This window comes from Perna viridis, chromosome 14 (genome assembly GCF_037379345.1).
Source record: "Perna viridis isolate PV_CMFRI_1.1 ecotype Kerala chromosome 14, ASM3737934v1, whole genome shotgun sequence".
NCBI lineage: Eukaryota > Metazoa > Mollusca > Bivalvia > Mytilida > Mytilidae > Perna > Perna viridis.
This window is the reverse complement of record NC_142458.1, coordinates 18,560,226-18,577,497: the sequence shown is the minus strand read 5'-3', so window position 1 is coordinate 18,577,497 and position 17,272 is coordinate 18,560,226. Positions and strand designations below refer to the sequence as shown.

At 32.8% G+C, this 17,272-nt stretch overlaps 2 protein-coding genes across 5 annotated transcripts in view; both read left to right on the top strand.

Moving 5' to 3' along the window:
- Position 1: 1 nt before the first annotated feature.
- Positions 2-10,843, top strand: LOC148598488 (kelch domain-containing protein 9-like). Of its 4 annotated transcripts, none has more exons than XM_088559879.1 (4): positions 2-76; positions 1,903-1,972; positions 3,215-3,382; positions 4,728-10,843. In XM_088559879.1, the coding sequence occupies exons 3-4, from the start codon at positions 3,292-3,294 to the stop codon at positions 5,633-5,635; spliced, it is 999 nt and encodes a 332-aa protein (XP_088416005.1). In that variant the 5' UTR covers positions 2-76; positions 1,903-1,972; positions 3,215-3,291; the 3' UTR covers positions 5,636-10,843. The 4 variants fall into 4 exon arrangements, with proteins under 4 accessions (XP_088416005.1, XP_088416002.1, XP_088416004.1 ...); XM_088559878.1 differs by having other exon boundaries at positions 20-76; positions 1,844-1,972; XM_088559876.1 differs by lacking the exon at positions 1,903-1,972 and having other exon boundaries at positions 10-76.
- Positions 10,844-12,245: 1,402 nt separating this feature from the next.
- Positions 12,246-17,272, top strand: part of LOC148598487 (scavenger receptor cysteine-rich domain-containing protein DMBT1-like) — a 53,170-nt gene continuing 48,143 nt past the window's right edge. The window contains exons 1-5 of the mRNA XM_088562573.1: positions 12,246-12,345; positions 14,283-14,322; positions 15,190-15,334; positions 15,919-16,079; positions 16,711-16,858. Coding sequence (XP_088418699.1) covers positions 12,304-12,345; positions 14,283-14,322; positions 15,190-15,334; positions 15,919-16,079; positions 16,711-16,858 — 536 coding nt within the window. The 5' untranslated portion in view covers positions 12,246-12,303. The remainder of the gene's footprint in view (positions 12,346-14,282; positions 14,323-15,189; positions 15,335-15,918; positions 16,080-16,710; positions 16,859-17,272) is intronic.

Sequence of the window (17,272 nt, the reverse complement as noted above, 5' to 3'; positions counted from 1 at the left end):
ATTTAACATCCGGGGAGTTCTCGTGGTAGACCAGAAAATGTAAACAGAGAGAAAATTTGTCTAAAATGGAATTTAAGTAATACTTTGCGATCTGATATTAAATCAATGGCTATTATATACATTTCAATGCATTCACGTATTCAAATTTGAGGTGAAACAACCACTGAAACAATGTCATAAAGAGAAATTGTTTCTAAACGCGATTATCTCCCCTTGAACAGGTGCCCCTTGGGACTGCAGCTTATTTATAAAATCAAGTTATTTTAAAATGTACATCATCCACGATTGAACACAACATTCAATTCATTATTATCATATAAAGAATGATCAAACAACCTTACATGTAATTGTAAATGCAAAATTGTTTTTAACTCAAACTCTGTCAAGGGAATGATACTGGCATACCATGTTCCATACAAAAATTAAGGCATTGAATATGGTATGGTCTAAAATGTGTAACCCGTACCTGTACCAACTTTTCCCTGTACCCAAATACTATTTTTACAATTTCTCCATTATTACTTGTTATTTCAAGCTGGCAAAATAACATGATGGTAACTGGCTAGAATTAATGATTTGTAAAATGTTTGTCAAAAAAATTGATTTTATCCAATTTTTCTGTTTTCGAAAGCTCTAAAGTGAGTAACCCGAAATTCCTGTACCCAAAAATCTAAGTCCAGTATTTTTGTTATCTTTGCCAGTTTAATGTGTATTTGACATTAAAACATAATAATATTATTACAATTTTCATTGACAAGAAATTAAAATTGCATCAGACTCTGTTTCTGAGACTGTTTTTCTTTCAGGATAAGATCGTATACATGCATTGCTGGCACAGGGATTAATGCTAGGTGTGTAGAAATCAAACTCAGTCACTACTTTTCAAAAAAAAATATCAAAACTTTATCCAGAGTCGTAGGTGAAGTTTTAACCTCTTAACGATTTTAGAAAAAAGGTAGAAATCAGACAGAATAATGGAGATGGTCAATAAATAGTTGGATAGGATAACTTCTGGTTACATATTTTAGACTTTTTGACTTCAGGAAACTGATCAAACAAGAAATATCAGAAAAATATACATCATTTTCTTGATGAGAAATGAATTGTAACAGCCTTTTTCACATCTCATGCAATTTTCAGTTCTTAACATACTGTAAGAATGAATATTTTAGCAAAATATTATTTAGGTATTGGGAAAAGTTGGTACGGGTGCAAGTAACACATTTTAGATTCTACCATTGAATAGGCTAACATGCTAAATGGAACCCTAATGCAAATTTTACAGTAACAATTTATTCCAGAAATTTAATCAACTTCATGTAGGTTGTTGATGTACCCCTCATTTCATAGATTATGAATTATAAATTTAACTAAAATAGAAAAATTGAAGATATTTCATAGGTTATACAGAATCCTTGGTATATAATGACTATGAGGAACTTCCAAAACTGCACCAAATTTCATAATTCTCGTTACTTAAGCCATACATTGTACATTCGTACAAGTCATGTACTTGTACATTAATAAATTGTAAAAATGCATAGACATTGTCTATATATTTACATGTATTTACAATTTATTAATGTTATTGAGCCTGTAAGATGAACCAGACATGCAACTGTTTAGAATATAAGACCATTTATGCTGCATTATTTTACCGGAGAGGGGTAAAATATTGGCATAAAAAAGTCAGTTTTTGGTAAAACAATATTAAGATGGAGTTTCTGTGATTTATTTCTATTCTAATAGGACAATTACAATACTTTTTACATTTTCATGACCTTCATGTATTATGGGAACCTTAGACCCGCCTTATTGGTCCATATTTGGCTATATATTTTAGGCTATGTCAGTTGAAATGGTCACTAGTGAAACTTTGCCGTGTATTTTTTTATTATGAAGGAAAGGACGAATTTAGTAGTATGGCAATAGCTGTTTGCATTATGAGATGACAGTGTTCACACATGGACAGGTACACTGTTTCATTCATTGATGATTGTTATTGTTTGTTTTCATACACGATGGCACATGTGGCACGTGCCGAGTGCCACAGTGTATGTGTGTAAGTGATTTTTACGGAATATTAATATAACTAGAATTGTTGATGAAAATAATGCAAAATTAGAAAATTTTGCTGAATTTTATTGAAAAAGCTTATTTCATGTGACATTTTTATGTAGCAAATATAGAACACATTTGTTGAACTTTTTGATATTTATACAAAAATAGCCATCAGTATCATAACAACACCTGACAAAAGATTTTCTGGTTCTTAGCTTGCACTCTACATTTTGGGAGTAAACGAACTACCGATAATCCTCTCATTGTTTTGTGAAAATCCTTCAAAAACTGTGTAGAAGTAGAGTTTTGTGCCTTCCTTCTGACAAAATTATCAAAGAACATCTTGTGTTGTTTATATATATATCAGTATTCAGATAGTATTCTAGCTTTAAAATAAGCAAATAGAAAATTTCAAGTAGTCAGTTGAAAGTTCGTCAAATTAATAGGCCAGAAACAAGTGTAATTGAATTAACCCGTTTTGGCTCCCTTGATTACTCTTTACATGAGTGAACAGTTACAGTATACACAAGGTATATTTTGTACATGTCAACTGTAATTTCCATATTTAATTTTATTCATCTATATCTATTAGAGATCACCAAGTTATATTTCTCGAAAATGAATGTTGTTTGTAATTGGCTGAGAGTGATATAAATAAGTCACACAAAAAGCCTTAGAAACTTAAAAAAAACGGAAATAACTATTCAATTAAGTTGATTTTTTGGGAAACTCATCCAATTCTGAAACAGAATTCCTGTTCTCTCTGATATCAACACAAGTTTTATATTTAATACATGTACATTGAAACAACTTGATGGGGGAAAAATGACTATGCCATCTATATCATAGATAGTGACTTTTGTTACATAGACAGTCTCAATACAAGTATTTTTAATATTTACTTAGTGCGTACATTTATGTTGAAATTGTTACCCAATTAAAGAGTGATGTACATGTACATTATGTATCATTCTGAATCCCTTGTATATAGAAAAATATCTTATATCAATATGTGATCATTTTCAATGATCATTATTTTATGACATGTCAGTGAGTTTGTCCACTTTATACAAAGTAATACCTGGGAATTTGTGCAATTGACAAAATCTGCCCAAGTTAATAAATTGATACATGACTCAATTTTATTTTGTAGAAGTGATCATACAATCTGAGGATGAACACAGTTCTAGTTAAATTATAATCCTGAGAGAGTTTGTCGTCATCTTGGTAATGGCGTCTATGAAGACAAATATGCTAGCGGAGTGGGAAATCCTATGTCCTATTGGTCCATGTCTTGCACACCATGTAGGAGCTTGTATAGGTATATCTGTTCTAAAGAGGTGTTTTACAATAACATGTTAAATACACATAGAGCTGCATTAAAGCACATACATGTACTGTAAAAAAACTTTAATTCATGGATACCAATTTCTGTGGATTGGGGAAGAAACACAAGTTCGTGGATTCTTGAATTCACGGTTTTGAGGTTATCAGTGTATACATCAATGAAAATCTTTTTTTCAGAATAATAATGTGTCTGTGTGGGGTAACATGCCTACCTTTGTATTGTTGCTTTGAGCTTACACCAAAAAAATCCAGCTCGTCTTGTTAGACTTATACTAAGCTGGGTCTGTCTGATTGGTCGATTGTTCTTGTCCTGAACTACATAAAATATCTGGCATAGGAACCATATTCAATCAATCAATCCATAATATATCAGGAAGAATAAAATTATTCACGCCTTTTTAAATAAAACAATTGTGTGTGAAGCTACACACATTGATATACTATAGAATATCCATCAAAATAGGGTGTGTAAAAATTAATATTCATAATTATCATGATTTTACATGATTTTTGTTAGTGTTATAATGCTTTGTACACAAATTCAACTCCCTCCCTTAGTTTTCTTCCCCAAAAAATACTATATACTGTAGTAGACTATTTATACCACTAGTGTCATCTAATTCAAAAACAGATCTGCTTTTGAGAGCATTATTAAAGTACCTTAAGTGTTCTGTAGTTTCATGGCAGTTTAAAACAATCTCATGGTTTTTTTTCTGTTTTGATAAGGAAGGATTTTAGAAAAAAAATAAACTGTAAGGTTTTTTTATATATCAAATCAAACTATGTAGTATTATTTTTAAAGAAGTATTTACATAAAAGGTCCACATGCATGACATGTACATGTAACATGTATACATACACTTGTTTTTACACACTAGCTTAAAATTCCTGATGAAAAAGAGGTGTAAAGTAGTTTACTTTTGTCATGAAACTTTAGGTCTAAATGCCAGAATGCAGTAATTTTTTTTCATCTTTAACATAAACAACTTTCTCAGAGATTACACATGTATATACAATGTACATGTACTTAGCAAAAATGTTCACTGAAAACTACACATAAGGAACACATTGTACACCAGGGATGATTTTTTTCTGGTTTTTAGCAGAATTCCCTGAATTGAAATCCAGATTTTACTGTTATGATTCTTTTTTTTTTTAACTGTTTATTTATTTCCAATTTTACCAATTTCCACTTTGTTTGATGACCTCATTAAATCATTCCCGGTACATGTATGTGGAACATTGATATTTACATGTATTATGCTATGTTTGTGTATGCATATTTAACATGTGTAACTCATACATGTACATTTTTCCAGATAATTGCCTGTATGTGCATGGAGGCCTCCTTGAAAGACAACAAACTCAGACTTCCAATAAACTTCACTACCTCAACCTGGAAACAATGATCTGGAATGAGATTAGGGTTCCAGGTAGTCCTTCATTGAGTCATCATGCCTGTGTTACCATTGACAACAGATACTTGCTTCTGATTGGTGGATGGGATGGTAAAAATAGAACATCAAATGTTTATGCCTTTGACACAGTTGAGAAGAAGTGGTTGTATCCAGTGGCTGAGGGGTTTCCATCTGATGCTGGGTTGAGTTCACATACTGCTACACTACTGAGTAGTGGAAAAATTCTAGTTTTAGGTCGTGAAGGTCCACTTCGAATGCAGCCAGATGATAAGATTCACGGGAATGCATACATGTTAACTGGAAGTATTGAATCTGGTAGTTTTAGGTATAGTGAATATAGTAGAGCTACAGAATCTAGGTCAGGTCACACAACTAATTTCATTGGCAAAACATTATACATTCTGGGAGGTCGTAATGACCAATTACTAGAAGTACACAGTGGATACCGCAGTGGTAGTCCTGAAAATGAAAAATTTTCTGAATCATTGAAGAAACTCACCCAAAGGCTTAAACCTATGGCCAAATTACCTTGTGGACGCAGGCATCATGTTGCTTTAGAATCTTCTGGTGCAATATTGATTCATGGTGGGGAAACATTTGATGGACGTAGCAAAACCGGAAAACCAGTTGGTGACATGTACATTATGACAAATAAGCCGAATATTAATTTTTACAAAATTGGTGAGAGCAAGGTAGGCAGAGCTGGCCATATTTGTTGTATGACTGAAAATGACGAAGTTTTAATCCACGGAGGTTACAGCAATACCATAGTTCATGGAGATACAAGACTGTTAGAATTTAGGATATAAAAGTGCTTTACTACCAAAGAATTATTGTACATTATTGTACATTGATTGTTTTTTAAATATTTACTGGCTATATATGTATAATGTACATATATTTTTTTAAGGTACTTGTAAAAGTAATTTTTATCTTGACTAGATAATTGTTTTTATCCGATGTTTGTGTGGTAGAAATAAGTGATAAGATTTTTTTTAAATGTTTTTAAGGGAGATTAAACAAAGATGAATCCTATTGTTATGAAAAATTGACAGAATGAAAAAGTCACTTTTTTTGGCAATACATACCATATCTAACTTTGTTGACAAATGATTTTAATTTTAGTAGTGTACCAATCCTTCTTTCATGGGCATGATCAGATGTTTTAGATTTAGCTACTGCACAAAAAAATGAGAAATATTCCAACTGAAACATATGTAAAACAAAAATATGCAAGTATTCATGTACATTGTGAAGTGAGTTGACTCTGGCAGCTAAATGTATAATAGTCAAATTTTGTATTGTTCAGATGTTCAAGTATCATTTAGTTGACATTTTTCTTTTTATTTCTACATACAAAATACCTATGTACATGTACATGTACATGCTGAACTTTTCAGTATGAGAGATAAACCACTTGCACATGTTGTAGGCTTGTACCTAGTATCCAAGCAAGAAAAAAAAACAGTGCATGTACATGTAGTTCAATAAGTTTGTTGTGTACTTATGATTCACTGTATTTTTCCTGTTTAAGTACAGATCATTGTAAGAATCTGGTATGTTTTGTGGGAACAGTCAGAAAAAAAAATCTGCTTTTTTTTTTTACTGCGGAAATACGTAATTTAAACTTGATTTTGATACACAAAATGTATAGTGCAAAACCATTCAGTATTGCAACCAGTCAAAACTAATCATTCTTCACCTTGACACATTGGGGATCTTGGGGTGCCTGAATTAGAACCTCCCCTTTTTCTGTTGAAAAAGTTTGTTAATTTCGTGCATTTTTTGGGGGACAAATTTACCAAACGTAGCCTTGAACACCCTTCTTGTTTCTGAAACATTAATTTCTGGCCCTAATCCTTCCATGGTATCAAAACACTAAATGCACGTATAGTTTTTGTAGACCTCTTATAAAACAACAGGTCAAATTAGGTGTGTCATCAACTGTGTACATGTACATGTGATTAACAATTTATCTGTGATATATTTAAATGTTTTACAATATTTCTATTTGCTAGTGATTTCTGTAGGTAAAAGGGTGCTTTATTTTTATTTTATGTGACTCCTTGGAATGTTTGTTGTGTAGATGTTTACGTTTACAATCAGTATGTGGATGTTTTGTGTTTTTTTTTGTCAGTTTTTAGAAAGGATGCTCTTCAATATAACTAGTAGGTTCTGTATACATTTGTCATGTTTACATGTACATGTATTCTTACTTATACATGTACACTGTACATGACAAACAAATTATAGTTCAAAATTGGCAAATTTTACACCTGCCCAAAAATAACCTGGTGTACAGTATTGAGTTATATGAAAATTATAATAAATAACACTTGCATTTTACAATTTAAAAACAACCCATATATGACATTTCTCTAAATTACAAAAGCAATTATACCATTATAATTAAAAAAACAATCACCAGGATAAAAGTATGGAATAATTTCTACATGTACAGTATACATGTACATTTAAGTATTGTATTAGTGTTTTGAGTGTAAAAAAGGTAATACCCGTACATTACAGTTATGTGTTATATATGTGTGCTGTGTTTCATTGTACATTTGCACATGTACATGTTTTGTGTTTTATATGTGTGCTGTGTTTCATTGTACATTTGTACATGTACATGTTTTGTGTTTTATATGTGTGCTGTGTTTCATTGTACATTTGTACGTTTTGTTTTGTACTAACAGATTTGATTTGTATCTGTCAAGAATTATATGGTATAAGCATTGTTTAAAAGTACTTACAAAATATAGTTCATAGGTCTTTATGAGGGTGTGTATCAATATTTTTTGTTTGTCAAAATTCTTTTTCATTGGTTTTGGGGTTTTTGAGTTGATGAGTTTAGTAAGAGCTTCAAAGTTTTCAATTATAGCTTTTTAATTTGGGATTAATGTGAACAATTAGAACAACAAAAATTGATACCGTACAACAACTTTTTTACAGCTTAGATTATAGATAGAATCTTCATTTACCAGAATATGTTGTTTTTTTTTTACAGAATAATAGTTAACCATATTTTCCTTGCTTTCTTTTTGAAGTTTAGGACTTGTCTCCATTGAACGATTTATGTCTTATGATAAACTTTTTATTGTAAACTTCTGTCCATCTGTAAGTCCTTTGGTTGTCCTGTCCTACATGTACATATTGAAAAGAACTAAATTGCTTGAATAGTTTTCAAAGTGTTTCTTTTCATATTAACTTTGTCTAGAGAAACAAGTCCACTTTTATCATGTTTTTTTTTTCATTTCAAAGTTTTTAATGCTTTAAACAATTAAGTTTTTGTAAGAATCAGGCAAAATGAGAAAAATCAAAAACCTCACCGATCTGACAATACAATTTGACTCAAGGATGCTTTCTCTAGTTAAAAAGACCATTATTTAATCTCTACATCACTGGATTTCCTCAGAAATTGTTCAAAAGAATGTTAGAAAAATGAGGATTTTGACAGACTTGTCTGTCCTTGAATTGTTCATTTCTAGTGCATTTGAATGAAATTATTACTCAGTTTACCAAAATGATATGGAAAGTCTTGTCTTTTTTCCATGATTCTGATGGTGCAAATAGTCAAATAACACTTTCAAAATGGTGGGTTGTTTCATACCATGTTTTACCCTCTGCCTGATTCTTACAGAGACTGCTACTTAAAGGTTAAGTACTACTAGAAAACAAATTTATTTACTTCTCACGTTATATCCTTAAGATTGGTTGATCTTGAGATTTACATTGGTTGGGGCCCTAACTTAGTAACTGTAATTTCCACTCAAAAAATACTTGATAGAAAATGCACCATATTCAGTTGTGTTTATAGAACAATGATCAATAGAAAAATAATATATTGTTTATTTAAATATATTGCTTTCTTCAATTTTTGTTAATCTATCTTAGAAATACATGTATTTTCATTGATTTAAAAGAAAATTTCAATTCCAATAGGGGGACCAGGTTTTGAGTCCCCTTGGATGCATGTTTTCTTAAAACATGCCATTTAATTAAATGTATACCATCGCAAACTAAGTTTGGGGCTGTATTTTGGAATCACCTTGTCTATCTGTCTGTCTGTCTGTGCCCTTACGTCTGTCCACATTTCTTGTAAGCTCAACTCCTAAAGTCTGCTCAAGGGATTTTAATGGAATTTTATAGTAAGGTTGAGTATCATATGAAGATGCGCATGAAGGAATATAAAGACTGTCAGTAGACTCCATAGGGGGATAATCCAAATTATAGGTTACATGCTGAAACCTTGTAAGTGCAACTCATCCTAATTCTTCTTACGGGATTTTGATGAAATTTTATAGGAAGCTTGAATATGATATGTAAATAGATGTAAATATTGTCAGCTGACTTCAAAGGTGGATAATCCAAATCAAGGGTTTCTCATGTTAAAGCCTTTTAAGCACAACTGCTTCTTCACCACTCAAGGAATTTTTATGTAATTTTATAGGAAGATTTGGCATCAAATGTTGATGTACATGAAGGAACACTTTGCTTTAAAGGATATTAATGGTTTTACATGTCAAAACCTCTAAATCACAACTCCTCCTAAACCCCTCAGTTACTGTTGATGTTTTAATAAGAAGGTTGGGTATCATATGAAGATATGCATAAAGGAATATATACCGTTGGATGACTCCAAAGGGAGATAAATCAAAATGAAAATTTTACAATTTTGTCCATTTGAAGCAGGGGATATTCTCTTTGTGAGCTTGATTACAGTATTTCTAGTTTTGACAACTTAAAAAGTTCATAGCAGGGCAACTGTGTCATGTTTTCTCATTCCTCTGTCTTTCCTTCATTATTTTACAATGACCAAGATGAAAATTTAAGCCCAAGAAAACTTACCAGTAGTACAATGAATATTACCTGTAAATGGATAGAAATGTTATATCAATCAATTTTCTTAACAAAATATTTCCAGATAGCAGAACATTTACACATACCTGCTAACCATTGTGAGTGGGAAGGGAGATCTCCTACATTTCAACTATTCTAAATTTTAATGTTTATAATCTATAATCTACTATGTCATTGTATAAAATTTGATAGTTCTGTCAATGTCAGATTTAAGTATAAAACAGACAATCAACTAATTCATGACTGTTGTTAATGTTCTTTAATCAGGGTTTGTTACTGTTAGTTTTGAAATCACTGAATTTTTTTTTATTATTGCAGAAAAGGCAATTTGCTTGTAATCACAATATTCAAAACTTGCATTATTATTTGTACAATAGGAACAGATTTTTATGAAAATTAAAAAAAAAAACTTTAATCATAATTAGGCTTTAAATGACAATTTCCCCATATGAAATACATACAATAATTTGTTAATTTACAATACCTTCAATATCAGTCAGTTTTTATTATTATTATTTTTTTCAATCTAATGTTTTATTTCACTTTTTTAACTTTGATGAGTTAGAAGAAATCAGATAAATAAAAACTATGGTATTATCAGTATGATTGATCATGATAGTTACATAACAGTATAAAAATCGGACAGGAGCTGATTCATGCCAAAATCCACCTAACTTGCTTCCATTTCTCATTCAGTAACAGTTACAGACCACATAACAAGTCATTGTTATACAGTTGTTACACTGTTGAGCTAAAATGGATATGAAATTGGCTCTTTGCAAGAGTTATTGTTTTTGATTCAGTTAATTATAGTGAGAGATGAACCATCATGAAGGCATCATTAGTTGGGTGGGTTTTTCAACCCCTTGAATTACCTCTAATCACTTCTAGTTTCAACACTGAATGAATTATATACTGTATTAAATGGGTTCTAAACTAGTATTTAAGTGAGTTAATATTGTATTATATTTGGATAGCTGGAGACATTCCAATATTATATTGTAATATTGTTTAATTACATTTTACTGTGTTGTTGAGCATCCAATTGAGTTGTATATGTTAAGGCCTTATGTTCATTAACTATTTTATATTTTTGCTACTTTCTGTGATATTTTTTTTACAATCTAGAGCCTGTTAATAAATTAGTGTTTTAAATATAATGGTTTCTGTTTTGGCCTGCCTTCTATAGCTAGTCAGACAAACATGTATTTATTTATTCTACCCTCACTGTAAGTGGGAGCTACATGTACATGTATATAGTGATAAGAATGTCTGTCCTTCCTTCCTTCCATTATGGAGAGGGTTACTCACCTCATATTAGTTACTCTTGTGTAGCACGGAATGGAATTTAATGAAACTTTTGCAGAATCTTCACTACACATTTCAAAAGAATAGGCCTGCAGCAGCGCTAAGCTTGTCGTATAAGGCGACTAAATAGTGCTCAGAAACGTAGCCGGGGGCTAGGCGCTCTGCCCACAGAGCAACTGGGATATGTGCCCCAGGTGGTGGAATGGGGTACCCCTGGCGTGTTACATGCTGGGGTTGTCAGGCTATAATACGGAAAACCTGACCGCAAACCATAGTGGTGCACCGTGTTGGGAAAGATGCCACGTTCCTCGCACGTTAAAGAACCCTGCTGTGGTATTCGATAGGAGTAGGAACCTTTGCGCTCCGCCACAGGAGGCTAAATTGCCCGACCTTACCCACCCACCCATTTTCCTGTGGCAATCGAAATTTGTCGACCCTATTATCCTTGTGTCCCATCCTTTTTTTCATTTCATGTTCATTTTATCATCCATTTCATGTTCATCGTCTGAATATAGCTGAAATATTGCTGCTCGGACGTTAAACCCCAACAAACAAACAAACAATTGATCATCTCTTATATTATATCTTGATTCAAGTCACTTTGGAGGTCAAAATTGGGGAAGGGACGGATGGGGGTATTAAATTAGTAAGCATTGTTCACAGTTTTCTAGTTTTAGCTGAAACAAGGCTATGAGTTTTAATGTTGTCAGACTGGATTCGGAGACACAAAACTTCATTATATGTGATTGAAAGATTACAAGTTAGTGATTTACTAAAGTTAGTTACTACCATACTGAGTAGACCAGGTCACGATTCTCCTTTCATTCAAATTTCATTTCCTGATAGTTAAGGTTAATGTGATTGACTAAAGTTAGTTACAACCACACAGACCAGGTCATGATTTTCTTTTCATTCAAATCTCATTTCCTGATAGTTAAGGTTAATGTGATTGAGTATTTAGTTAGTTACAACCACACAGAGTGGAAATTTAATTTGATTTTAGTAACTCCAGTTCTATTTCTATTTTCAGAATATCTATTCTAAACACAGGGCCAGACATTCTGACTCAGAATCGAATTGCTTTCCCATTTTTAAGCTTCAAATCAAGTTCTTGAATACTATACCATGGACAGTAAATTTACGGAAATTTGGATATACACACGTGTAAAAACAATAGTGTACACAGATGTTTAGACATAAAAGTATGGCAGTACACTGGCACTACATTTACAATGATTGTATATGTACATAAATAGGTAGAGATAAGCAAGTAGCCTTTATCAGGCATGAAATAAACTCCCATGGAATGGACGGCATGTGTGGATCATTAAGGCGTGCCTTTGTAACAGTAAGTAATCACACATAAAATTGATATCTTCCTTGTTTTGTAATTATATAATTTGTACAAGCTAATTTTCCTTGTGTTCTCGACACCAAATTCAATAATTATAAAACGGACGGATAGAAGAGGACGGTTGTATGCACTTAAGGTTTTGTTATTGTGTTTCCTCTCGTTTGATTTAGGGCAGTCTTTCCTCGTTATACCAAGGTTGCATAACTTCATTATTTCTGCGAAGTTCTACTCGCATTTTAGACACCATGCCTTGAGGAGCTGAGGCTTTCTAATTCTATACATGTTCCACCGTTCGTTCACATCTTACATGACAATCTGAAAATTAAACTTTTCTCGCCGGTGTCCACGTTAATTAAAACTTTATGTCGTTGTTTTACTGGATATATCCAAATGAACTACTTATTTATATAGCATTTGTGCGTAAGGTTTTCCATATTGGCTTAGTTATTGGTCCGAGGTTAGCCATATTGAACTGAGGCGTAACCGAAGTCCAACATGACTAGCCGAGGATCTATAACTCCGCCAATATGGAAAACCTTACGCAATTATACATTTATTGACTAACTAGTCCATAGGCCAATATGATGTATTGAACAGCTAAATCCCGTATTGGACGGGTAAAGCCGTATTGAACGTGTTAAAGCCGCATTGTCCGGCTAAATCCCGTATTGGCGCAATTTTTTATTTGTATTGTATTGGCAGTTTTGATCAAATATTTAAGCTAATATTTGAACGTTAGTCAATAATACTAGATATGCTGTTGCATTAGCATCCCTACATTACAAGTTTCATGCATTGTAACGGTCCAACATAGAAATTGTCGACCATATACGACAGCGGAGACATGTATCTGCTAATATATGGTGTAATACTCTAAACAGTGATAATTGTAACCATCCTTATCAAAAGAATAAATTACGATACGTACTTAACGAAAATTTAATTTTTTTTTCAAATTTGAAAATTATCTTAATACTAGCAACAAACACCAGCAACAGTTGCTTAAAAAAGTCTAATTAGTGCACGTTAGCTGAATAATGAAAAGGGTCGGTATATCGGATTAAAAGCCGAGAAGAGAATATGTAATTTATGCAATTGTGGCAGGACGGCCTACCTTCGTTATAGTAGGTAGTGATATCTAAAGAGCCAGTTAATTGACTTGGCTAAAGGATTAATATTTTAGCCAAATCCGTTTGTTGCTGGCTTGTCACCGAGCGGTCTAGGCCGGGTTCGATCCTTGTGGCGGAGTGTAATTTTGGGAGTCAAATTATGCTATCCCTTTACACAATGAAGAGGTGAAGGATGATATACATTTTCTGCTCAAATATAAATCTTAAGAACAGGAGAGAAATCCTCTTCTTAACATTTTAGATAAAAATTACAAAAAAATACTACTCTTTCAATAGAGTATAAATTTATATGGTTATTAAGAAATGAAGAGACCGATGTCATTAATATACTTTATAAACCTTAATGCTCTCTTTAATAAAAAGAGATATTTTATTTTTAAAGTGATATGGGTTGTCTCCCTCTATATTGAGATCGTGGTGTGCCCCTTCTTGTCAATGTCATAGTAATGTTAGTATAACTCCTCAGTCCATCTCCTTTGTTTTATTTGTTGTATATGCATGGATATTATATGTAACAAATAACATCAATGAACCTAATCAGTTAATTTATGTTTATTGATATTAATGTGTTCTTTTTTACATTGATTGTTTGTAATTGTTTTGCTTTGCCTGCAAAGGCACCTTAATTGGTAAATAATGCATTTTTGAATTTGTATTTTTGTGATTATAGCTTAGTACGATGTATTTGGATAATTATTTCTTATAGAGTTATACTTGGGACTCCGGAAACCAGAAGGAGTGGATGGGGTATCATCTGATTTAGTACATCTGTTTTTCTTTTTATATTTCAATCCTTTACAGGCACTTATCCTAGCATTTGCTCATCTCACAGAACAACACAGTAAGTTCAATTAATTTAGTCAACTTACTCTACAAATCAATTGGAACATTCGTGACTCTGACCAAATTAAAAACAGCAAAGTCACGTGTATAGTTTGTACTGGAATCAGTACCATCTAGAATTATTTACTTTTGAAGAACTGCATGTATACATGTACGTGTACAGATACAGGTCTTAAATTAAGCTTTCTGGGTACATGTAGATGGTGATCCCGTGCCCTTAGATATACGGATTACGCTTTCCGGGCACTGCAGCGGTTATACATGTAGATGGTGATCCCGTGCCCTTAGATACACGGAAAATTAGTAGCACACTAGAACTGGTAGAAGCTAAAAATGCTTCTCATAGAAGACGACTGATTGTCAACGAGTACATTGTAATTATTAATGTTAGGAGTTAATACATGTACTAAGTATATTTAATGAATTTCTGATCCTGTCCGGGGCGTCATTCAATACTGGCATATCTCATAAGTTGTGTTTGTTTTGTACGAGTTTATATTCCCCTCGCTGTGACATTTATGGAACAATAAATTACTCTTAGTCTTATTCTGTGCTTTCGGGATGGCTTCTCCTATGTTGGATTGGACGAGGTAGTAGCAATACCCATCTCCTTCATATGATTCAAACTTTCATACGCAAATGATAGATACTAATACTCCCGTTTCTCAATCGGCTTACTTCTAGATCTGGACCCAAGACCTGTCCACCACTCTTCTAATAAATACTAATCGAGTTTGTAAGTCTCATACTAATTCATCTTCATAATTAAGTTTTGACAGTACAAAACAATCGGCGAATTTTTCAACTTACAGGCACAAGATTCATTTTTGTCTGTATCCAATCAATCATACCCCTGATATTTCAGCTCCAATCCATTTAGAAGGAGGAAGAAATCGTTATGAAGGAAGGGTAGAACTTTTCCAGAATGGGGCTTGGGGAACAATATGCAATGAACAGTTCGATGAAAGAGATGCACGTGTGATATGTCGAATGCTTGGAAAGGAAAATTTGTAAGAAAACTGCAGGCAATATATATTAATGTTAGAAAGGAAAAAGAGTGTCCATGTGTATTTTTGAATAAGAACACAAATTGTAGTTCAAGAAACAGTAACATGCATTAATTTACCAGACACTTCTGAAACGGAAATTCAAGCAGAGGACTCTTACCCTACCGGTGCACCTGGTCCTTGCTCCCAGTTTTTAGTGAAGTCCGGGTTGCTTCCCTTGATTACTTTTTCAATGAAAGAGAAAGCAGTAAACAAAGGGAATAATCTTTTTCGCAAGAAAATTCAGCAAAGGGACTTAAAAATAGGCAGGTGGAGTCAATCTGATGATGACATACGTGAAACAAACTTACAATGTATGTCAGCGGTAAAAAAAATTCAGACACTTAAATTGCTTCACTCCTAGGAAAAAAATATAAAAAAATATCAATAGTTTCAAACTACAGTACGACAGTACATATCAGCGAAAGGTGAAGAAAACCTGTATAACTTCGTCAATATACAACTATACTACAACACATGAATGTCTATAATGCTTTATTCCGTTACATGATTTGCTTCAGATAATACATACACTAATTTTTTTACAGACACCCGATAATTTACGATTCATCAAGATTTGGTCCTGGAAACGGTTCCATCCTGTACAATAATGTTGACTGTATTGGTGACGAATCAGACATTTCTCTATGTGCCCATTCAAGTATTGGGTCTTCAAGCTGTCATAACAAAGACGTCGGAGTCAATTGTGGTTTGTGCAATTATACTGGGTTATACTTAATGAGTTAACTATTTAGCAAATTACTGAGCAATTAAGTCAAACTGAGGCAAAAAAAAGAGAGGATCTCATGTACATGCTACATGTAGTAGATGTACCATAATTGTTGTTGATGCATGATAATTTTGTGTAAACAAACCAACATTACACAGTAGCATGTAAGTAAAGAAAATGCAATGTCAGAATTTTTGTTAATGTTCTAGACAGTCTAAAACACGTGGGGGAAGTTATATTAATGATACTGAAAAACTGTATTATCTGTTGTATCTAAAAATAAACTGATGAAATAAGTTAAAAAGCTGAAAAAAAGTCCTAGCCATGTTTTACCAGCGACCACTTTATATTCGGCAACCCATACTTTCCAAACCTTCTTCATTACTTTTGATTGTTTTCTAATCACTGTTGTGATCTAGATGTTCACTATTAAGAAAATTGGACTAAAGATACGGACTTTTCACCCTTCATCCTCTATGATTCTTAGATTATTTTAAACCTGTACTTTAAAACAAACGCACAACCAAACCAGTGCATCATATAATCAATCTCATACAAAAATGTCAGGCAACTACAGTAGTTCTACAATCATAAACCGTGTTTTCTGTAGATATTATGGTTCGACTAACGAATGGGTCAACTACAGCGGAGGGGCGTCTAGAAATCAACCATGACGGTTATTGGGGTACGGTCTGTGACAGCAACTTCACAGTCAACGAAGCTAGGGTTGTCTGTAGAATGATGGGATATAACGAAATGTAAGTCAAGAGATGCTTACCGACAACCAAACTTTAGAGTTGTCCAAAATATGGCCTAATATCAGGATATGCAACTTCACAGAACCTGGCCTACAACGAGGCTAAGCTTACATATAAAATGGTAGGGTTACTAAACTTTGTGTCGGAGAAAAAACACGAAAAGGGAAATTTATATTAATATATCGATGGCTGAGATAAGATGTAGTGGTTCCTTAAAACTACTTGTATATACTAAAATATCGAATATAGAAATCTTCTTCAAGACATGCTATTGTCTTTTCTTATAGCATAAACACACATGTACTTTTTTTATTGCATTTTTTTTAAACTCTTGTTTAACGAAAAATATAGTTTCATGCGTACTGCCACATGATAAAACACTGAATGAAAACTATGTGGGCATTGAAATCTGAT

Coding starts and splice junctions, on each gene's coding strand:
- LOC148598488 (XM_088559879.1), top strand. CDS start 3,292: ATGGCGTCTATGAAGACAAATATGCTAGCGGAGTGGGAAATCCTATGT. Junction 3,383..4,727: donor CCATGTAGGAGCTTGTATAG/GTATATCTGTTC, acceptor ACATTTTTCCAG/ATAATTGCCTGTATGTGCAT.